The sequence below is a fragment of the Mesoplodon mirus genome, assembly GCF_964341445.2.
Source record: "Mesoplodon mirus genome assembly, chromosome: 8".
NCBI classification, from domain to species: Eukaryota; Metazoa; Chordata; class Mammalia; order Artiodactyla; family Ziphiidae; genus Mesoplodon; species Mesoplodon mirus.
Window position 1 is genome coordinate 84,507,834 of NC_138984.1, and position 24,522 is coordinate 84,532,355.

Consider the following 24,522-nt stretch of genomic DNA (forward strand, 5'->3'; position numbering starts at 1 on the left):
TTGTCTAATTATTTGTTCCATATCTATACCCTCCTCCTCAGATTGTAAACTTCTTAAGGAAAAAGGACTATTGTATTCATCTTTGTATTCTCAGTGACTAGAATAGTGGATGGCAAACATTGTTCAATAAATGTCTGTAACAATGAATGACGATTGAATGAATAAATAAATAGCCTCTCTTGAAATTTTGCTCCGGAATAAACTCTTATTATTCAAGAAAAGGGGAAAAAATCCTCTTCTTATCCTCTATTTTCTACCATATAGTCCTCTGTTTCCACTCAGGTTAATACCAATGCTATGATTCCAATTTTACTTTTGTCTTAAAGAGGCTTTTTATTGGCTCATCACCATTCCTAACGATATTTTAAAGTAACATGCACTCTGAGTTGTATATAACTGATACATGCATCAACATTCAACAGAATACAACATGGTGATAATTTTGTAATTGAATTTTTTGTTTGTTTGGTTTGTTTTTTTATGTTTTGGCCACACCACGTGGCATTCAGGACCTTAGTTCCCCGACCAGGGGTCAAACCCGTGCCCCCTACAGTGGAAGCTCAGGGTCTTAACTGTTGGACCATCAGGGAAGTCCCTGAATGTTTCTTTTTTCTGTTTTTTTTTTAGATTTTAATGGCAGCTTTATTGAGATATAATTTTCACACCATAAAATGCACCCCTTAAAGTGTACAATTCAGTTGTTTTTAGAACATTTATAGATATTTTCAACCATCACCACTATCTAAATTTGAGAATCTTTTCATCATCCCAAAAAGAGACCCTGTATTACTCACCATTGTGCCCTCTTCCAGCTGCTAACAACCACTACTCTACTTTCTATGAATGTTTCTTAATAAATTTAAGATGTAGGACTTCTGGAACCAAACTGGCAAACCAAGCTCACATGTCACATATCCTTCCCCTCCTAATTCCCCACAGTTCAACCAATGGAATGGGGAAAATTCTATACCACTACTAGAAACTAAAGCAAGGTCTTACCCACATACCTGAATTTTCAAGAAATTTTAGGGAAAAATAGGGCAGTTGAGAATGCAATGAGAATAAGTAACACTTGGCCACCATTTGCAAAGACAGAGCCTACTGTGAAGAGTAAGTAATGGAATTTATGCTGACCTCAGAGCCTAATGGAAAATCTCCTAGACTACACTGAAGATAATCCAAAGAAACAACTAAAACAAACCCTAAACCTGCCTGAACCTCCACCCTATTGCCAAAGACCACATGAAAGGGGATCCTGTGGTCCAAACACAGCCCACATACAAAGGCTGTAAGTGGGAGGATGTCCTGTAGGTTTTAACACTGGCCAGGTAGCTTGCTGACTATCAGGCTGCTACCTGTAATTACACCTGAGTGGCAACAGCCAATATAAGAAGAGAGATTTCTCAAGGGTGAATCACTGGTCAAATATTTGCCTCCCTCTGCCAACAGCTCTGTCCCCAACTTGCACTAACCCCACCAAAGAAAAAACTTACAATAAATCCAACATTTCCCTTCTCTTTTTACTAAGGGTTAAAAGAAATGAAGAATACATAATTTGGCAAAACATGTATCCTGTGAATTCATGTCTATGTCACTTAGATATTTGTGATTTTGACAAATAAATATATATACAAAAACCAAAACCTTTTTTTCATAGTAATGAAAAAAGACAGATTTGAGCACATAAAAATAAATATTTTCTAAATACTGAAAACCATGCAGAAAAGGTGACACAAATCCGCGATATGTCATATATAAAAACCACTTATTAATCACTTTTTAATTAATCAATGATAAACATACATTTCAGTGTGAAACAACTTACACAGAAGAACAAAGGAGTAACCAATTCATGATAACAAAACCCAAAACAAATGAACATTTACACATGAGAAAATGCACTGCCTTACTAGAAACTAAGAGAAATGTAAATTAAAAGATACCAGTTTTTGCACATTAAATCACAAAAAAAATACTATCCAGAATTGGTTATAATATAAAGAAAATTGTATCAGACATCATGAATGCATACTTAAAACCTTCTCAAAGGGCAATTTGGCAGTATCTCTCAAATGTAAATCCAAGTCCATTTCAAGAAATCTATCCTACATAAATACATCTTTGCACAAAAGACATATGCTCAAGGATGTTCACTGCAGCATTGTTAGAAATGGGGCAGGGGAGTGGAATCCAAATTTCCCTCAGTAATAATGTAGTTAAATAAATCATGGTACATGTTTAGTATACAATATGATTTTGATTTTTTTTTTTTTTTTGTGGTACGCGGGCCTCTCACTGTTGTGGCCTCTCCTGTTGCGGAGCACAGGCTCTGGATGCGCAGGCTCAGCAGCTATGGCTCACGGGCCTAGCCGATCCATAGCATGTGGGATCTTCCCGGACCGGGGCACGAACCCATGTCCCCTGCATCGGCAGGCGGACTCTCAACCACTGCGCCACCAGGGAAGCCCTACAATATGATTATTTTAAAAGATGTGACAGATCCATATTTTCTGGCATAAAAAATGTTCAAGGTATACCGTTGAATGAAAAAATAAAGTCACAGAAAAATATATAACATCCATGTTGAAAAATATATACACACTTAAATATGTCCTCAATATAAGTATCGGTAACTGCAATAAAACAGCCTGAAGTGATAGCTATAAAACTTTTAGGGACTGCCCTGGCAGCACAGTGGTTAAGAATCTGCCTGCCAATGCAGGGGACACGGGTTCGAGCCCTAGTCCGGGAAGATCCCACATGCCGCAGACCAACTAAGCCCGTGCACCACAACTACTGAGCCTGTGCTCTAGAGCCCGCGAGCCACAACTACTGAAGTCCGCGCGCCTAGGGCCCGTGCTCTGCAACAAGAGAAGCCGTTGCAATGAGAAGCCCGTGCACCGCAGCAAAGAGTAGCCCCTGCGTGCCGCAACTAGAGAAAGCCCGTGTGCTACAAAGACCCAACGTGGCCAAAAAAAAACAGAAAAACTTTTAATAATAGCTATTTTTGAAGAGTTAAATGGGACTTAAAGAGACAAACATTGAATAGAGTGGAAATAAAAAGAGCTTCTAAATTTTACTCCAAATTTTGCTGTATTGCTTGAATTTTAAACAATAAGCATATATTCATTTATTATTGGTAACATTTTTTTAAAAATTTTGAAGAGGAGATGAACGTACACTCAACTGTTAACCGTGCCTAATCTGGATTGCAGCATTTCTCATGATTTTTCATTTATATTTTATTTTGTTTAATTATATTTTTAATTCTATAATGATCATGAATTGATGATGTAATGTTTAATTATGAAAATATTTTTTTCTGTAAAAATGGTAAAACTGTCCACCAGAGTATAATTTAATTTTTGGATTCATTTATATAATGTATATACATTTAAACTACAGTATGAAGAAACTGGTCTCACAGTGGAGAAACACGGTAGCTGATGGACAAGGAAGAGATTTTTCACTAAATCCCCTCTGTGCCTTTTCCTATTTGCATGCGTCAGTTACTCAGAAAAGTAAAATAACACACAAATACACCCCCCCATATATACACTACTAGCTACTTTTCAAAAAAGATCAGGTTTGATTTCTATTTACCAACATGGAAAGAATTCATTACATACTGGCAAGTGAAAAAAATATTTGAAAAAATAATACTGTCGATCCAATTTTATTTTATAAAATGTGAGTACACATGCTCAGAAAAAAAAGTCTGTATCAGTGGATCAATGACTGCCACGGGCTGAGGGCAGGGGATAGAATTTCATGCAAAGGGGCACGAGAGAAATTTCTGGGGCGATCAAGTGTTCTGTATCTTGATTTGGGGGTGGTTATACAGCAATATGCTTTTTATTTTTATTTTTTAATATCTTTATTAGAGTATAATTGCTTTACAATGTTGTATTAGTTTCTGTTGTACAACAAAGTGAATCAGCTATAGCAATATGCTTTTTAAAAGCTGAATTTTTTTTTTTTTTTTGCGGTACGCGGGCCTCTCACTGTTGTGGCCTCTCCCGTTGCGGAGCACAGGCTCTGGACGTGCAGGCTCAGCGGCCATAGCTCACAGGCCTAGCTGCTCCGCGGCATGTGGGATCTTCCCGGACTGGGGCACGAACCCGTGTCCTCTGCATCGGCAGGTGGACTCTCAACCACTGCGCCACCAGGGAAACCCCAAAGGTGAATTTTCTTAAATGTAAATTATATCTCAATGAATGTGACCCTCTCCACCACTAACACCAAAAAGAAGTCTGTATGGCTACATACCAAAACAATAACAAATTACTGTGTTGGATTAGGTTATTGTTCAAAATGACTCTCTCACTCCCACTTCCATGGGAGTCCACTCCTCTGTCCCACTGACGTCAGCATGGTTACATGACTTGCTTTAGACTCACGGTGGGCCAGCTGTATTTCCTTGCCCTTTGACTTTGAGTTTCGCCATGTGCTTGCAAGCGTGGGCTCAATCTCTTGCATCTGTCAATATCATGAGAAAAGTTTTCCCCAGGTGCTTGCTGTCCCTTCATCCTGGACCTCAGAATGAGGCCCCCATGGAGCAGGATCAGAGCCTTTCTCACAGTTACAAGCAAACACAGCCAGTCCTACAGTTTGAAGACAAGCTACCCAGCCAGGCCCAAACAACCCACAGATACATGAGAAATAAATGTTTACTGCTGAATGTCACTACACTGTGTAGTGGTTTGTTATGCAACATTATTATAACAATAGTAACCAATATATTATCTCTGGGTAAGGTGGTAATAGTGATTTTAACCTCTTTCTTTTTATTTTTTCTACTTACTAGGTATATTAGCATATATTACTTTTATAATCAGAAAAAAAAGCTATATCCATTATGAGAAAAAGAGGAAAGTACAAAAAAGGTAATATATGTATACATACTGTTTTAAATGATCTTTGCCAAGAGCCACTCTATCTCTGCGTTGTTTTTCTGCCTTTTCTTGTTCTTCTTTAAAAGCTCTTTCAATGTTGAGTTTCACTTGTTCCTCCCATTTTTTATCTGATTTTATTTTACTCTTTTGGAATTCAATCTGTGCATCACGTTCTTTCAAAACTCTACTATGAAGAAGTCCTGACTACAAAAAAAATTGCAATATTTTAAGAAAATAAAGTCTAATTATGTATAGATATGTTAAATATATATATATATATATATATATATATAAATACAAGAAAACCCAAGTAGTACATGAAAGTTTTTCACGCTTTCTGTCTGGTAAAATTGATATTGCTTTGCATATTCAATGGCCTTTTTCCTTTCTCCTTGTTTGTGTATTGCTTCTTCCACATCAAGAATTTGTCTTTCTGCCTCTATTTCTTTATCACGTTTCTTTTTGGCTTCAAGTTTCTGTTCTTTCATCTCCTACAAAAAGACAAAAGCAGTAGCCTGTTTTCTTTTTTCAACTTTATGATAATTTGAGCTTTCCTTATGAGTCTTTATTGTATTTGCATATATCACTAACAAATATGAGGTTACACTTATGAGCTAATTTTTAATTGAATTTTTTAGGTAGTTAACACATTTACATGGTTCAAAATCCATAATATTAAAAAAGTATATGGGGACTTCCCTGGTGGTCCAGTGGTTAAGACTCCATGCTTCCAATGCAGGGGGCGTGGGTTCGATCCCTGCTCAGGGAACTAGGATCCCACATGCCACATGGTGCAGCCAAAAAACCCCCAAAAAATATATATATATATTATATATTATATATATATATATATACATATAATATATATATACATATATATTATATATGTATATATATATTATATGTATATATATATAATATATGTATATATATATTACAAAAGTATTTAGTGGAACTCTCCCTCAAATCCTAACTTCCATCTGCAGTCTCTAAGATAACCACTATTAGTTTCTTGCATTTACTTCCATAGTTCCTTTCTATATTTAAGTAACAAATATATATATGTATATTACTACTTGTGTTCCTTTAAAAAATCAACAATGCATATTTTACATGTTCTTCTACACCCCTGAGGAGGTAGCCAATGTCCCATGTCAGAAGAAGTCTTTTTCTCCTTTATGGGTCACACTTCCTATGTCTTAAGAAAATCCTACTTACCCTGAATTCTTGAAGATATCCTATGATTTATTTTTAAAGTTCTACTGTTTCACTTTTCACATTTAGGTCTAAAATCCAGCTGAAATTCATTTTTGTATATTCTGTACCATAGGGATAAAATTTCATCTTGTCCATATGCCAATTTATCTTAGTATCTGTTATTGAATTCCCATCTTTTCCCTTCTGATTTGCAATGACATTTCTAGCATATGTCAAGTTCCCATATATAACACAGGATTGCTTCTAGGCTCTCTCTGATGATGTATCATTTTGCCAATCTCTGTGCCTATAGTACAGTTTTTATTATTATATTTCCACTACGTTTACTACATTTCTTTTTCTTCTTTAACACCCATGGAGGTGTAAAGTATTAGGTATACTGTGGTACTTCTGGAAGAAAAAAAAAACAGGGGGTATATTCCACTCCCCATCTATTTATAGACCATGGGCTTTTCTAAAATCAAGTTTTTTAGAGTATAAATTACATATGCTTTTAGTGTACAGTTTTACAAATGCATAAAGTCACTTATAGAACAGTTCCATCCTCCCAAAAAACTCCCTCATGCCCTGTTAGAGTCAACTACCCGCACCCCCTGGCAACCACTGATCTGTTTTCTTTCTCTATAGGTTTTGCCTTTTTCAGAATATCATATATTATATTGCATATATTACATATATGATATCAGTCATGATATAATTCTTCCCTCTTCTAGAAAAAAAAGAATTAATAAATTATGAACACTATTTCTAAAGCAAGGTAACACAAGCTTTCTGTGTCCCCTCCCAAAGATAAATAATGTACATTGCAACAAAGTAAGGAAATATGCAATGTTGAAAAAAATAAAAGGTGAGAACTCTCTGAACAGATAGTTTTAAAAATTCTACTAGAAAATAGGAGAAAATCCTGCCTTATAGTTCCTCAAATGATATAGGAAAGTGTAGTGGGAGATGAGAACACCTTTTCTCAGCATTTTCCTCCAGGTGAGACAGTAAAAGGAGTTAGAGGACACCTCCCCACTTTGAAGTAGTTTCCCACTCATGTACATGGAACTGCAGGTTAGAGGTACAATAAACTGCAGGTTATTGTACCTCTTAGGTAGAGAATCTTACAGAAGCACAAAGAAGGGCACAGCAAAGACATATGTAGTTCTAGAAAAAGATAGGAAGAGAGACAAATCAAAGGCAGATGAAAAGAAGCTGCCTTGATTCCTCAAGAAGCTCCTTGGTTCCTCAGTTTCAAATCCTGTGTTTTTGTGCAATCCTCCATCAACAATAACCAGCATTACCCTGATACCCAAACCAGACAAAGACATTTCAAGAAAACTACAGACCATATCCCCCATGAACACGGCTGCAAAAATTAACATTTTAACAAACTGAATCCATCAAAAAGATAATATGTCATGACCAGCAGACGTTTATCCCAGGAATGCAAGCTTGGTTCAATATTTGAAAATAATGAATGAAATATACCATATAACAAAATGAAAAAGTAAAACTTCATGATTACCTCAGTAGATATAAGCAAAAGAAAAGCACTTCAAAAATCTAACCTCCATTCCTGTACAATAAGTCAAAAAGAAAAAGAAAAAAAATAAAGAACTAAAAGGCACCCAGATTGGAAAGAAGGAAGTAAAATTTGTAAAACTGTCTTTACCTTTTTTTTTTTTGGCTGTGCTCTGCGGCATGAGAGATCTTATTTCCCTGACCAGGGATGGAACCCGTGCCCCCTGCAGTGGAAGCATGGAGTCTCAACCACAGAACTGCCAGAGAAGTCCCTGTCTTTACTTTCTGACATCATGATTGTCTATGTAGAAAATCTGATGGAATCTATAAAAAAGCTACTAGAACTAATAAGTGAGGTTAGCAGTGTTGCAAGATACAAGATCAACATAGAAAAAATTAACTGTATTTCTATAGCTAACAATGAATAACAAATTGAAATGTTAAAAAAATCATTTATAATACATAAAAATAGTAATTACTTAGGGATAAATATGAATAAGACTTATACCCTAAAAACTATAAAATATTGCTGACATAAATTAAATAAGACCTATGCAAATGGAAGAAAAACACTGTGTTCATGGGTCAGAAGACTCAATACTGTCAAAATGTAAATTCTCTCCAAACTGATCTAGAAATTCAACACAATCCCAAACAAAATCCCAGCTGGCTTTTTCGTAGAAATTGACAAGCTGATTCCAAAATTCATGTAGAAGCGCAAAGGACCTAGAATAGCCAGAACAACTTTGAAAAAGAACAAAGTTGGAGGACTAATACTATCTGATTTCAAGACTTATTATTAAAGCTACAATTCTCAGATTAGTGTGTTGTTGAAATAAAGATAGATGAATAGATCAATGGAACAGCAGAGTCCAGAAATTCCCCCTGCACATATATGGACAATCAGATTTTCAACAAATGTGCAAAGGCAATTCAGTGGGGGAAAGAACAGTCTTTTCAACAAACTATGCTGAAACAATTGGATATTCATATGCAAAAAAATAAACATCAATCCATACCTCACTTCTAAATATAGATCATATATATATATATATATATATATATATATATATATATATATATATATATATACATAAAAGACCTAAAACTTTAAACTTAAACACATAAGAAAATCTTTGTGATCTTGAGTTAGGCAAAAATTTCTTAGGTAACTCACTAAAAGGATGATCCATACAAGAAAAATTGATAAACTGGACTTCATTAAAATTAAAAACTCGGGCTTCCCTGGTGGCGCAGTGGTTGAGAGTCCGCCTGCTGATGCAGGGGACACGGGTTCGCGCCCCGGTCTGGGAAGATCCCACATGCCGCGGAGCGGCTGGGCCCGTGAGCCATGGCTGCTGAGCCTGCGCGTCCGGAGCCTGTGCTTCGCAACGGGAGAGGCCACAACAATGAGAGGCCCACATACCGCAAGAAAAAAAAAAATTAAAAACTCTGCTCTTAGAAAGACACTGTAATGGAATATAAAGCCAAGCCATGAACTGGGAGAAAATATTTTCAAATCAAATATCTAATAAAGGACTTATATTCAGAATATATTTTAAAAGTTCTCTAAACTCAATAAGAAGACAAACCCAGCAAAATATCTGAACAGACACTTTACCAAAGAAGATATACAGATAGAAAATGAGTCCATGAAAAGATGTTCAACATCATTGTAATTAGAGAAATTAAAATTATAATGAGATACTACTTCACACCTATTAGAAAGTCTATAGTTAAAAAGACTGAACATAGCAATTTGGCAAATATGTGGAGGAAACACATATTAGAACTATGTGTTCTAATATGAATTAGAACTATCATACACCGCTGGAGGGAATGTAAAATTACGACTACTTTGGGAAACAGCTTGGAAGTTAGATGTTACAAAATTAAATGTACAGCTATCATATGATTCTACACCAAGATATTTACCCAAAAGAAATGAAAGCATATGTCCATACATAGACTTATACACAAATGTTCATAAGCAGCTTTATGTATAATAACCAAAAATTGGAAACAGCTCAAATGTCAATATTTTCTTGATGTCAAACTATCAACAACTGAGCAGAAAAACAAATTGTGATATATCCATATAATGGAATACCACTCAGCAATAAAGATGAATGAATAATTGATACAAAAACATGAAAGAATTTCAAAATAATTGTGCTGAGTGAAATTTATAATAGACAGCAGATCAGTGGTTGTCTGGAGACACCGGAGGGGGCATGGGGAGGAGTGAGAGGGAGTAAAATGGGTTATGAGGGAACTTTTTTGTGGTGATGAATATATTCATTATCTTTATTATAATAATGGTTTCAGGGCTATATAAATATGTCAAATCTTAAATTGTACACTTTAAATATGTCCAGGTTATTGTATGTCACTTATACCTAAATAAAGCTGTTGAAAATGTGTTTCAATGCATTTTAATGATATTTTCTATGTTAAAAATATTTATAAAAGAGCACTAAGAAACAAGAGTAAGTCTTCAGTGCACATGTACTCCTGGGTGGTTAATACTTACTGCATATGTATTAGTCCAATGTTTTACCACTTCTTGGGATCGGAAATGCATTTCTTTCTTTGCCTTTCTTTCTGCACGAAGGTGTGCTGCTTCTCTTGTCAAACTGTCAAGGCTGTCTCGAATCCTTTCCCACTCATTGTGTGGAATTATGGTGACCTGCTGGAGATCTACTTTGCTAGGCAGAAGAGGTGGATAGAGGACTTGATCTTCTTCACAGTTCTTTACTTCTAATAAATTTTTTAAAATGAGTATTAAAAACTTTCAAGAAGAGTTTGATATTTTTTCTCACACATTTCTATATTGGCATGATATCTGGAAGTTGTTTCAAAGAATAATTTTATTCTTGTTATCTTAAGAACAGCTGGGACTAAGTGAAAAGTATACAAGACCTTGAAATCAGAAGACATAGATTTGAGTCCTTGCTTAGTCAATTCCTTACTGTGTAAACTTGGGCAAGTCATTTAACTTCTTGGAGTCTCAGTATCAACATCTTTAAAGTTGAGATCAATAATACCTACCCCAACAGGTTGTTATAAAAGCATTTTCAAAGTTAATCAAGCAGCAGTTTATAAGTGGATAACTTTGGGGAATGTTCATCTTTGGGGGTTGTAGACATTGCGCTTGTCTACTCTATACAACCCCTTCCTAACTGAGTAGCAGCAATGTAATTTGGAGAACTGACTACAGTCTCAGTCCCGGGGTGGGCCTCATTAATTTAAGAATACTTGCATCTCCCTTGACAATAATTATTCCTGTAGCAAGAAAATAAATAGGAGAAGAGTTACGAGACTTTTAGAAAAGTTCTTGCTTGTACTTCTGGGAGAGACATCTGAGAGTGACTCTCAGGCTAGATACAAACGAGGAAGCATGAAGGCCAGACAAGCAGCCATCCTATGACCAAAAGAGGAAGCAGCCTTAGGATGAAGCTGTTAACTGTGAAACACAAAGAAGAAACAAAGGAAGACCCTGAAGACCCTGCACCTAGAGCCCGTGCTCCGCAACAAGAAAAGCCACCTCAATGAGAAGCCCACGCACTGCAGTGAAGAGTGGCCCCAGCTCACCACAACTAGACAAAGCCCACATGCAGCAACAAAGACCCAACACAGCCAAAAATAAATTAATAAATTTATGAAAAAAATATGCTTTTCTTTCTCTGACCCAAGAGTCATTCTAATTCTTTAAGATGTGAAATAAAATGGAGACAATTTAATTTTCCAAAATACTAAAGGGGCTGGGTAGACCAAATAGCCCATACTGGCAGGAGCTGCTCCTTACAAAGTATACAGTGGTGAGCAAGCTTTGGCAGCAGTGGCAGGAAAACAAGATGCCAAAAAGCTGTGTAGTGAACAATGTGATCCCTCATGACACCTCAATCTTCTGTAGAGTAACTACATTCATGAGATATTTTATTCAAGAACTTTTCATGAACTCTGATACAGGAGGAGAACCAAGAGAACAACCACAAAAGCAGCAGAAAAAATAGGACAATCCATGGAAAGTTTGGGAAAGGCTTTTTACTATCTCAGGTAACAAAAGTTGGGCCAAGTTCCCTTATATCTTTTTTTTTAATAAATATGTTTATTTTTTATTTTTATTTTTGGCTGTGTTGGGTCTTCGTTGCTGCACATGGGCTTTCTCTAGCTATGGCGAGTGGGGGCTACTCTTCGTTGCGGTGTGCGGGCTTCTCATTGTGGTGGCTTCTCTTGTTGAGGAGCACAGACTCTAGGCACGCGGGCTTCAGTAGTTGTGGCCCGTGGGCTCAGTAGTTGTGGCGCACGGGCTTAGCTGCTCTGCGGCATGTGGGGTCTTCTGGACCAGGACTCAAACCCATGTCCCCTGCATTGGCAGGCGGATTCTTAAGCACTGCGCCACCAGGGAAGTCCCAGTTCCCTCATATCTTTGAGGATCAGGAGAGCCCTGATTGACCTCTGAGCTATGAATGATTTCACATATCCATGCTTTAATCCACTGGGTTGATGCAGAGTTCAGTTCTCAGAGGGCAGTCTTATTTCCATGATTCCTACCTCACAGAGACTTTCACACAATGCTAGTAATGGCTGTTGGAGAAGTGAAGCAATTAAAACTTTTTAAAATTGCCACCGATTGTTTTAACAAACATAACTGGCGAGCTCTGAATCAGGTCAAATAAAGACAAGCCTTGTGAGTGGGTCTTTCCAAGGAACTGCCAGACAGGTCAAATAATAAGTTATCTGGGAAATGGGCTTTGGAAGGGGTTCAGCGCTATTTTGCTCCCTCCACAGGCTGCTAAGCCACTGGATTTCACTGTGATTGCAGTGGTTTTCTAGACTACCATAGGACAGGGAGAAAGAAGGGGACTAGAACAAGTTAAGATGCAAAAAAAAACTCATTGTTCTTACCAAGATTCAGTTATTTGTCTTGATAAACACTCCCCAATTGTTGCAAACTTTTGGTTTCCTGAGTTCTCAAAAATGGATTTTGAGGGCTTCCCTGGTGGCGCAGTGGTTGAGAGTCCGCCTGCCGATGAAGGGGGCACGGGTTCGTGCCCCGGTCCGGGAAGATCCCACATGCCGCGGAGCGGCTGGGCCCGTGAGCCATGGCCGCTGAGCCTGCGCGTCCGGAGCCTGTGCCCCGCAACGGGAGAGGCCACAGCAGTGAGAGGCCCGCGTACCACAAAAAAAAATGGATTTTGACAATTTTTGCCGTTGTTCTTTTTGATTTAATGCAGCACTTTATATATAGGAAAGTGAATATGTGAGCATAGTTTTGTTTTTTCAGTACATGACACATGGGTACTGTCTCTCTCCTACATGTCATGACCCTCTGCTACTACTTCTTAAGCCCTCCACAGCATAAATATCCACTAGTGTCCACTGGTGGGAGACTGGCTGGCTCTCACTCAGCATTTGGCACAAGGGACTCTATTGCTACAGAAGCTCAGGCGATGACATGAAGATAGTCCAAGTTCCCAAGGTTCTGTCACCATTAATTGGGAATTTACAATCTTAAGAAACTAAAATCAATGGAATTAATAAAGAGATCTTTAAATGTCTCACTAGGCTACTTCTATTACAAAATCAAATTTTTATAAAAGGCCATGTGAATTACAATACCTTAAGTAGCATTATTTTCACACTCTATCAAAGTATACGCCTTAGGATAAGACCTTACTTTCATTTTACAGTTGAAGAAATTGAGATTTTCCTTCAGACACTTTCCTAAGAGTACTCAGTAGGTTCACAGCAGAGCCAAGACTCTAATGAGGTCAGTGATATTTCCAAAATACATTCCGATTCACTCAATGAATAACAAAGCTTAAGTGCGAGAAAATTCAGCAAACACCAGACTCTTGGAGCTGCAACGGCACAGCTTGAGTATCGGGCCAGCTGGTCAACTGGGAGGCTCTGACTTCTTTTTCTCTACCCTTATTTCTGTATACTTCCCCCACCTACCCATTCATCCAAGGGCAAAACTGTCTAATTTACACAGAGCCCGACGATGCCCACGGTGCTGTTTTTGACTTGGTGGAGCCCGTTTCAGAGGAAAGGCACGCTCGCCTCTCACTCCATGCCTGGAGACCAGAAACAATCCCTGTGGTGGGATGGACCAGTTTAGCTCACCCGTGCTTTCCTCTGCCCGTCCACAGCGCCTTCCGAGCCGCACCAGCATCTCTGAGGTACCCATGGCGCTCTCAGACTTGGAAAGGCGATTCCGACGCGGAAGTTTCCGCGGACTCCAGGCAAGTTTTAGCCAAACCGCGAAGTTGCTTAGCAACGACGCCGGAAGTGACAACAGTCGTCGCCGAGGAACGAATAACGCGCCGCTGTGGGCTGTGGTCCGGAGAAGGGAGGCTGCGCCTGCGCGGGAAGTCAAGGCCAGGCGTGCGAGTGGGGCGGTCCTCCCCTGCAGGCGTCCGGAGTGGGCCGGAGGACAGAGCCCTCAGAAGCGGCGCCGAGGCCAGAACGGCTGCGGGTCTCTGGCCTGGGTCAGTGACGAGCCCTGGGACCCGGCTGGGCCCGGCCTGGTGCTCCCATCGGCATCCAACGTGAACCTCTCGGGGAACGACACCCGACTAGGTCCCTGCCCCTGGTTTCGGGATGTACCCGGCAGGTGTGCGGGAGAGCGAGGCCTGGGCTTGGCGTGTGTGACCCACAGACCTCGCGGGGGAAGGTGAACGGCAAAGCCCTCTTCCCTCAACTATAGAAACTCAGGGATTAATTGACAGAAAATCTGTTTTTAAATACTTTGGTTTCTAACGCATGATCTGGGCTAGATGGGGCTTAGTTTTCTTTTTCTTTTTTTAAATCGCAATGTTAAAACTTGGATTATAACATCCATGTTAGGGCCTTTAAGATATCTTTAATTGCTCGGTAAATACAGTATAGTAAATTGAATGTATTTGGAGGACCAATCAGACCTCTAAGGACACAAAACCCTGTTAAGAGTGAATATGGGCTACGTTTCAAAAGATCCTTTTCTAACACGTCGAGGTACAAATGATTACATTACAAGGTAGTTGGCTATGACACATACACATTAGGCATCAAACTGGAGTTGCTCAATATGAAAGGAGGTAAGATCTTTAATCACTGAAGTTCTAACACATAGTTGTACTGTTTTTCTTCAGGTTTTCTATCAGATGATCCATCGTAATAATGCTGGTAAGTATGCAAGGATTAATAAAATAATTGTTGGCAGAAATATAGTTTTTGCACATACAACATTGGTGGTTTTTTGGAATCATAGTTTTAAAAATGTTGGGCTTCCCTGGTGGCACAGTGGTTGAGAGTCCGCCTGCCGATGCGGGGGACACGGGTTCGTGCCCCGGTCCGCGAGGATCCCACATGCCGCGGAGCGGCTGGGCCCGTGAGCCATGGCCGCTGAGCCTGCACGTCCAGAGCCTGTGCCCCGCAACGGGAGAGGCCACAACAGTGAGAGGCCCGCGTACCGCAAAAAAAAAAAAAAAAAAAAAAAAAGTCAAGACCTGGGAAGAGTCAGAGATTTTATCCTACTTGCATGCTAACAACTTAGGCTGCCACCGTTGTGTAGAAGATGCAGACCCCTAGAACAGTGATGAATTACAGCAGTAGCAGTAGCCAGAATATCAGTAGTTTTTCCCCTGTTGCCACAGGATGATGCAAAGAGTTCCAGAAGTCACCTGCACATGGAGTGTGTTGCATTACAGGACAGGAACTCTGAGCTTAGGGCATCCAGATCTTTACTATAATGGACAATAAGCATGCCTTTCAAGACTGTTCACTATACATACATTTTTTAAAATAAATTTATTTATTTTTTTACTTATTTATTTTTGGCTGCGTTGGGTCCTCGTTGCTGTGCTCGGGCGTTCTCTAGTTGCAGTGACCTGGGCTACTCTTCTTTGTGGGGCGCGGGCTTCTCATTGTGGTGGCTTCTTTTGCTGTGGAGCACGGGCTCTAGGTGTGCGGGCTTCAGTAGTTGTGGTACGTGGGCTCAGTAGTTGTGGCTCACGGGCTCTAGAGCACAGGCTCTGTAGTTGTGGCGCATGGGCTTAGCTGCTCCACAGCATGTGGGATCTTCCCGGACCAGGGCTGGAACCCGTGTCCCCTGCATTGGCAGGCGGATTCTTAACCACTGCGCCACCAGGGAAGCCCTTACATACATTTTTGAGACGATAGTCCAGAGCAAAGGCCAGTGAGTACCTTGCTTGTAAGATATGCAGCGCCACTAGAGACCCGTGGAGATCACCTCCTAACAAAAAGTCTGTGGAATTTTAACTAAATCGGTTACAAAAATTATTGAGTCTTATAACATTTGGTGTCAGTAATTTGCCAGTTTGGCGTAGTGTTCAGGTGTCATTTGACTTACAACACTTGGTTCTAACTCTAATCCATGGATCTTTACAGCCAAGTGTATCTAGAATTAGTTATTTACCCTCTATGGCCACCACTCATTTTTTTTTCTTTGTTGTGAAATTAAGAAGGCAGCATATGCACTTTGATCTGAAACAGAGCTTAAGTTATTCCGGGGAAAATATTTTATTACAAATCAGTGTAGGAAAAGAATGCACTGCAATTGATGCTACCACTGTATACAGACATTTCTTTTTTAAAAACAAAAATGAGATTATACTGTAAACACTGTTTTGTGACTTGTTTGTTTAATTTGAACATCTTAACCTCTTACTCACTAAATAAATGGTCTGTTATATGGCTATCATGTACATATCTTATTTAAGCAATCCCCTATTCTTGGATGTCTATGTAGTTTCTAGTTTTCATTATTGTAAAAAAGCACATAGGCTATTGTTAGACCCTGGAAACATTGCAGACATACAAAGTATATACTTTTCATGCTTCCGGAGAGAACAGTTAATAACTGCTTCTGGTATTTTAACAAACTGATTTCAAAATAGATTCACTTTCACTAAATCTTTCTACACATCCTTAATTTTTGGAGACATTTTTATTTCAAGTACAGCACTAAATCTTTGAAAGTTTATTGACAACAGAATGTGGTATTTGTCTATTATTTAATAAGTAAAAAGAAAAACTGGAATCTGGAAATCTTAACATAATCAGCCTAACACCTGTGATTTTATCCCCTGGATAAGAGCTTATATTCACATAACATTCCCTGTTTTGTATTTAAGGTTTTTGTTTAAACAAAATTTTATTCCTCCCATTGCCATAGGTGCTTTTCTGATGTAAGAGAAAACGTATTAGAAAACGTAAATTTTTAAATATCTTAAATACTTTTATTAATTTTAGGAGTTAAGAAGTCTCCATTCCTTTGCTTGGAACCAGAAGACTTTTTCCCCTGCATATAGAGTAGGAGTAATGTTGGTTAGAAACTGGCTGGTGTTTAAAACTGAAGATTGTCATGACTGTTTAACCTAAGCTCCATGCTGAAGTAAGATTAATTGTCTTGGAAATACTAAATTGGGTAAGTATTTTAAATAAAGGTTTATGTTGAGTGGTGGGAAAAACTAATGGAAAAAGATCTGAAATTAAGAAAAGTACACTTGTAGATAGAAATTAATAGTCAACAGTGGAACTAAGTTAACAGTTGGAACTTCAGGCTTATGATACATCTTATTTGGAGGTTAATAGTGAAGGAATTTTAGTAACTTGTGGCTGATTAAGTCTAGGCTTGAAACACTTTTCAACCAACAATGAGTTACATTTGAAAAAAATTTTTTTAATTATGTATGAATTCAGAATGCCTAAAAAGCATTTTAATTTAAAATGTGCTTAGGTGCATTACCAATGTGATTGTCAACTGCACTTTATTGCTATTTGTTACATTGTTTCTGTGGGAAAGTGATTTCTGCACTTAAATCTCTGGAAGGCAATTAGGGACACCTGGATTAGACATTTAGAGATTCATGGATCCAGGGTATCAGAATACTCTGTACCATCTAAATTCATACAACAGGAGATACGTCCTCTAGGTTAGTTATTCTCCAGATATTCTAAATTGAGAGGCAAAAAATACTTACTATTATATGAGTCGTGAGCTCATTCTCAGTTTCACCTACTGGATATCTATCATTATAAACCAGAGAATACATGTAGATAAATGCCATGTTTTCTTTTTTTTTTTTTTTTTTGGCTGCATCAATCGGGTCTTATGTGCAGCACTCGGGATCTTCATTGCGGCACGTGGGCTCCTCGTTGTGGCGCACAGGCTCTCTAGTTGTGGTGCACAGGCTCCAGAGTGCTTGGGCTCTATAGTTTGCGGCCCATGCATTCTCTAGTTGTGGCCCCCGTGCTCAGCAGTTGCAGTGCGTGGGCTTAGTTGCCCCGCAGCATGTGGGACCTTAGTTCCCCGACCAGGGATCGAACCTGCATCCCCTGCATTGGAAGGTGGATTCTTAACCACTGGACCACCAGGGAAGTCCCCCATGTTTTCTATTTTTAATTGATCTCTTCTTTTTCTTATTGGTGGGGTTCTTCACTTTTCATTTTAGGATTTCTTGCTAAAACTTCAGAATGGTTGTAAAGTAGATCACAGATGGTTAGTGTGTACTTCGAGATTAATGAATGTTTTCATGTTATTAAACATCTTTTCATCAAAATGACCTACTTAATATTTTATTTTTAAACTGATTAATAGTCGTTATTCTATTTCTTAGGCACTAGAGTGTATTACTAAAGCATGAACTTTGGAGTCAGGCAGACCTGAGTCCAAATTCTAGCTCTGCCATTTAACTAATACTTAACCAACTTAATTAATACTTAAGCTCCAGTTATATATCTTTAAGATGAGGATAATAATAATTCCTACTAAATGGGTTTATGACAGATCATGAGATTGTAAGGTTCTTAGTCCAGTATCTGGCATATAGTGATATCTATAAAAATATCAGTTACTCTTTAAAAAAAAATTTTTTTTTTGTTTACAGACACTAATTGTAGCTTTTCCTGGGAATTCTGTATAATTATCTTTTTTACATGATAATTTTCATTTATACCATCTGTTGATTCATTCCTTTTCTCTTGAGATTTAAGTTAATGATCTTCATTATCTATTAATGAAAACAGAGACTTGAGTAATTGTCATATCAAAAGCAGTGTGATTATTCACATATATCCAGATTATTTGGTACTCCAGAGCTAAACTATCTAGAGAAAATATAAATAAATATGAAAATTGTTAACAAAAGTTACTTCTAGTGTGGAAGAATTTAACTGACCTCCAGTTCAAGTAATTTGTTTAGACTTTCAAGTACAACATCAAGCAACCATTTGGTCATAACATTGACAATGATGATTTCAAGCTAAAAACCTTTTTAAAAAAATTATTTAAATTTTGCAAGGTTTCACATTATGTTAAATTTGGTCAGAGTTTTGGTTAGTTCACAGAGAATATGTATTGTACATGACCTATTATTTAAAATGAGGCTCATTGTAAACATTTTAAACTAATAAGTTTGCGATTGATAATTTAAAAACAATAAGAATGACTAGCCTACATTTTTTTCTGTCTTATAGCTTTTCTAAAAGTATAAGGGAATAATTGTTTCATTACTTCTCTCATTGGATTGCTCTCTAGTTTAATTCTGAGTGCTCAAAGAATCACCCCCTCAGGAACACAATAATACCCTGAGTATCCTTTTTATATGTTCTGTTTTCCATTCATTTAACATACTCAAATATGAACTTTGCTTCTTAGGAAAAAGTGCTTAAATGGTAGTCTTAGAATGCTTAGTCATTTTAACTTGTTTATATTCACCCTTTGTTTCAGCAGATTAAGAGTAATTTTGTTAAATAGATACTATAGCTAGATATGTAGAACCGAGTATGTTTAGGGAATAATATTTCTTCTTTTCCAGGGTAACCCAAATCTGTTTCTGGAACCATGAAAATTTTGTTGGTTTTTGACTTTGACAATACAATCATAGATGATAATAGCGACACCTGGATTGTACAATGTGCTCCAGAGAAAAAGCTTCCTATTGAACTACAAGATTCTTATGAAAAAGGATTTTGGACAGAATTTATGGGCAGAGTCTTTAAGTATTTGGGAGATAAAGGTGTAAGAGAAGATGAAATGAAAAGAGCAATGATATCAATGCCTTTCACTCCAGGGATGGTGGAACTTCTAAACTTTATAAGAAAGAACAAGGATAAATTTGACTGCATCATTATTTCAGATTCAAATTCAGTCTTCATAGATTGGATTTTAGAAGCTACCAATGTTCGTGACGTGTTTGATAAAGTCTTTACAAATCCAGCAGCTTTTGATAACGATGGTCATCTCACTGTGGAAAATTATCATGCTCATTCTTGCACTAGGTGCCCCCCAAATCTTTGCAAAAATGTAGTTTTGGTAGAATTTGTAGGTAAACAGTTACAACGAGGAGTGAATTATACACGAATTGTTTATATAGGTGATGGCGGAAACGATGTCTGTCCAGTAACCTTTTTAAAGAAGAATGATGTTGCCATGCCACGGAAAGGATATACTTTACAGAAAACTCTTTCTAGGATGTCTCAAAATCTTGAGCCTATGGAGTCTTCTGTTGTATCTTGGTCTTCAGGTGTTGAAATAATTTCTCATTTACAATTTCTAATAAAGGAGTAATACGCCAATAATTGAAATGTGTATCAGTTAAGACTAAATACAGCAGCATAAAACTAAAACCCCAAATAAGTGGCTTTAAAAAAAGAAAAAAAGTTTTCCCTCTCACTTAGAAGAATTTCAGAGTTAAGTATCTCAAAGTTTCTGTGTTGCTCTACCAACCTCAGCACTTGACTTCCAACTTATGATCCAAGATTGCTGTTCAAGCTCCTTCCCTCACATCAACTGTCTGGCCAACAAGGAGGACAGTGAGAGAGAAGGTTGCATCCTCATTTAAATTTCACTGGCCAGTACTTAGTCACGATGCTCCTTCCTAACTGTAAGGAAGGATGAAAAATATAGCTTTTATTTCAGATGGTCATATGCCTGGGAAAAATGGAAAAAAGTAGAGTACAAAACTGAGGTAAGTGCAACTAGTGGACTCTACCAAAGATGGTTAATAGGTAGATTATATTTTTAAATTTATTCCCAGAGAGAATAGTCTTATATTTTACTTTCTTTGGTATTTATTTCCAAAGTATGTCTAGCAGTTACAGATCTTCAAAATAAGCCTAATGCTTAGTTCACGTAAGAATACACTATTTCCAAATCAGTTAATTTTAGAGATAGGGATACAGTGTCTATTGCCCAAGTGTTCATTAATTTCACACTTTCCTTTTGAAATGAAATACAAATTACTGTTCTTCAAGTATTTTAAATTTATATCATTATTACAGACTGTAACTCCAGAATGCTGATTTAATCAGTATGTTTTTTCTGTTTGGCAATGAAATATTGAGTGATACAATATATAGTTTGTAGGAATACTCAACATTTAAGAAACTGTTTCATATAGGGATATTAGCAAGATATCAGCTGACCTAGAAAGTTGTACAGTACTGTGTTAATTTCTAGGCTCACATGTTTTAGGCATAAATATCCCTTATGTAATAACGTTAGGATTTTCTTTTCCATATAGAAAGCTCCAGAAATAAAAATGTTCAATGTAATGGGAAAAAAATTGGTACTCTATTTTTTTCCAGGTTGAAAAAGTAAACTTTGTTTTGCTTTAAATTAATAGGTTAGATTATGGTTTTTTGTTTTTTTTTTGCGGTACGCGGGCCTCTCACTGCTGTGGCCTCTCCCGTTGCGGAGCACAGGCTCCGGACGCGCAGGCTCAGAGGCCATGGCTCACGGGCCCAGCCGCTCCGCGGCATGTGGGATCTTCCTGGACCGGGGCACAAACCCATGTCCCCTGCATCGGCAGGCGGACTCTTAACCACTGCGCCACCAGGGAAGCCCTATGGTTTTTTTTTTTTTTTTTTTTTTTTTTTTTTTTTTTTGCTGTACGCGGGCCTCTCACTGCTGTGGCCTCTCCCGTTGCGGAGCACAGGCTCCGGACACACAGGCTCCGCGGCCATGGCTCGCGGGCCCAGCCGCTCCGCGGCATGTGGGATCCTCCGGGATCGGGGCACGAACCCGTGTCCCCTGCATCGGCAGGCGGACTCTCAACCACTGCGCCACCAGGGAAGCCCAGCCCTATGGTTTTTTTAATTTTTAAATTTTATTTTATTTATGAAACACTTACTCTTATAGATTGTTGTTGTTGTTTTGTGGTACGTGGGCCTCTCACTGTTGTGGCCGCGCAGGCTCAGCGGCTATGGCCCACGGGCCCAGCCGCCCCACGGCATGCGGGATCCTCCCAGACCGGGACACGAACCCATGTCCCCTGCATCGGCAGGCGGACACTACGCCACCAGGGAAGCCCTACTCTTATAGATTGTGATTTCTCTACAAGTTGAGGCCAGTAACAACTTATAAATTATGCAAGTAAAAAAATAATAAGACTTTCATTTTTAGTAGTTGTAGATCAAGTAATTTGGACCAGATTTTCTACAGAGTACATCGGGAAAAGCTGATAGCTGAACAAAATTTTTAAAATATCTGCTTAAATACATGAGAGAGCTGACAATAATTGTCGGCTAAGGAAGCACAGAAACTTAGGTAGGGGAGCTGCTTTTCCCTGAAAGGGTTGGCCAATTCTGTAAGTGGTATCTGACATACTGAGTGGCTATCTTGACAGTCTTAATGGGACCCAGGTGAAGAGGTATTGGAGTATGAGGCCTGCAGTGATAAACCCTTCCCCTTACTTTGAATAAGGATGCCAAAAGGCTGCCCATCATGAGTAAGAGTGATTCAGAAGTAAACAGGCCTTCAAAGGGCTGGCAGCTCACCTTTGAATACTCTCAATCCCTGAAATTGGACTGAAGTTATCTAAGGTTTTTAGAACTCCCAGGTGCTTGACTAAAGCAAATCTGAACTCTCTTAGAGGAAGTTAATATCCTTAGTATGTTGGGCAGACTCTAAGCTAACCCCCCATGATCCCTATAAGCTCGTATTCTCTGTGTGTGTGTGTGGGGGGTGTATGTGTGGAGAAGGTGATCTAGGACTTGATTCTAATTAATGCAATACCACAAAGATGATGGGATGTATCATTTATGTGTATATGATTATATTACATCAGATCCTTATGCCCATCTTGTTAGGGAACTCTCTCCCTTGCTAATTTTAAAGAAGCAAGCTGCCATGTTGTGAACTGGCCTTCAGAGAGGGCCACATGGCAAGCAACTGAGGGTGGTCTCTAGCTAAAAGTAAGAAGTAGGTCCTTGGTCCAACAGTCTGCAGGGAACTGAATACTGCAACCATGTGAGTTTGGAAGTGTATCCTTTCATAGTGGAACCTCAGCTGAGATCACAGCTCAGGCTGACACCTTGATTTAGCCTTGTAAGATCCTGAAACAGAGGCCCTTTGAGCTGTGCTTGGACTCTTAACCCACGGAACCTATGAGATAATAAATGTATGTTGTTTGAAGATGCTAAGTTGGTGGTAAAACTGTTAGCAGCAATAGAAAATAAATGCAATAGGCCTCAAAATCTAAACAGTTTTGTAAGTACATTGTAAAGCACATAGTAAAAAGTAGCTACACCAAGAGATATAAATGAACACCAGCAGAAGTTTTTATTTAAATAGATGTGCATGACCTCCAAGTATTGGAGTTTACAGACACAAACTAATGAGAATTTTGGCAAAGAACTGAAAATTACATAAACAATATGGAACTACTAGAACTGAAAAATAACATGACTGAAATTAGAATCTTAATGGATGGATTTGACAATAAAACAGGCATAGCCGAAGAGAGTTAGTGAATAAACACAAGTTAGAAGAAAATATCCAGAATAATGCAGAGAGAGACAAAACAATGAAAATACAGAAGAGAACTTAAGACATAGAAGATATAGCAAGATCTAACATAGGAAATTGGTATCCCAGAAAGAGAGGAGAAAGAAAATGAAACAAGCAATATTTTAAGAGATAATGAGAACATTACAAAATTGCCGAAATATATCAAACCACAGATTCAAGAGCTCTCATGAACCCCAAACAGGAAAATAAAATGAAAACCACATGAAATCACATTCTTGTAAAACTGCCAATAACCAATGATGGAAAAAGCATCAGATAGCTACGGGGAAAAAAAAAGATGACATTGAAAGGAGCAACAATTAAACTAACAGCTGATATTATTTTTTTCTAAAATGTTTGATAGAATTCAAGGACGCCATCTAAGCCTGGAGTTTTCTTTGCTGGAAGGTTTTAACTACTAGTTTGATTTCTTTTGTAGATTATAGGTAAAGGTTGTATAGTTTCCTTGAGTAAGCTTTGGTAGTTTGTGACTGTATTTGTTATCTCTTGCTGCATAGTAAGTTACCTGAGAATTTAACAGCTTAAAACTAAGCATTCATTATCTCACAGTTTCTGTGGCTCAGGAATTCAGGAACCCTTAACTGGATTGTTCTGGCTCAGGATCTCTAATAGGGCAAGATGTCAGCTAGGGCTCTAGTCATACGAAAGCTTGACTAGAGCTGAAGGCTCTGCTTGCAAGGTGGCTGACTCACATGGCTTTTGGCAGACCTCAGTTCCTCACTGATTGCTATCAGGAATCTCAATTTACTGCTGATTGCTGGCAGGAGGCCTCAATTTCCAACCACATGGGTATCTCTAGAGAGTTGCCTGAATGTCCTGAAGACATGGTTTCCTGCCAAGTGACCAATCCAAGAGAGAGGGCAAAGAGGAAACCACGATGCCTTAGTGACCTAGTCTCAGAAATCAAACACCATCCATTCCTCTATATTCTATTTGTATTCTAAAACAGAATACAGGGACTTCCCTGGTGGTCCAGTGGTTAAGACTTTGCCTTCCAATGCAGGGGGTGCGGGTTCGATCCCCAGTTGGGTAGCTAAGATCCCACATGGCTCGCAGCCAAAAAAACCAAAACATAAAACA

At 38.4% G+C, this 24,522-nt stretch overlaps 2 protein-coding genes across 4 annotated transcripts in view; one reads left to right on the plus strand and one right to left on the minus strand.

Annotated features, from left to right (window-relative positions):
- CFAP210 (cilia and flagella associated protein 210) overlaps window positions 1-24,522 on the minus strand; it is a 99,956-nt gene that overhangs the window by 20,023 nt on the left and 55,411 nt on the right. The window contains exons 1-4 of one of the 2 annotated variants that reach the window (XM_082630616.1): window positions 13,752-13,852; window positions 10,153-10,379; window positions 5,213-5,386; window positions 4,906-5,099 (exon numbers count right to left, since the gene is read on the minus strand). In XM_082630616.1, the coding sequence (XP_082486742.1) occupies window positions 4,906-5,099; window positions 5,213-5,386; window positions 10,153-10,379; window positions 13,752-13,815 (659 nt within the window). In that variant the 5' untranslated portion in view covers window positions 13,816-13,852. Of the gene's footprint in view, window positions 1-4,905; window positions 5,100-5,212; window positions 5,387-10,152; window positions 10,380-13,751; window positions 13,853-24,522 lie in introns of those variants that run through there. The other variant, XM_082630617.1, reaches the window with a different exon arrangement.
- Window positions 13,908-21,156, plus strand: PHOSPHO2 (phosphatase, orphan 2). 2 transcript variants are annotated; one of them, XM_082630843.1, is made up of 4 exons: window positions 13,908-14,301; window positions 14,759-14,792; window positions 16,881-17,055; window positions 19,448-21,156. In XM_082630843.1, exon 4 carries the CDS (start codon window positions 19,474-19,476, stop codon window positions 20,197-20,199), a length of 726 nt encoding a protein of 241 aa, XP_082486969.1. In that variant the 5' UTR covers window positions 13,908-14,301; window positions 14,759-14,792; window positions 16,881-17,055; window positions 19,448-19,473; the 3' UTR covers window positions 20,200-21,156. The 2 variants fall into 2 exon arrangements, with proteins under 2 accessions (XP_082486969.1, XP_082486970.1); XM_082630844.1 differs by having other exon boundaries at window positions 13,908-14,116.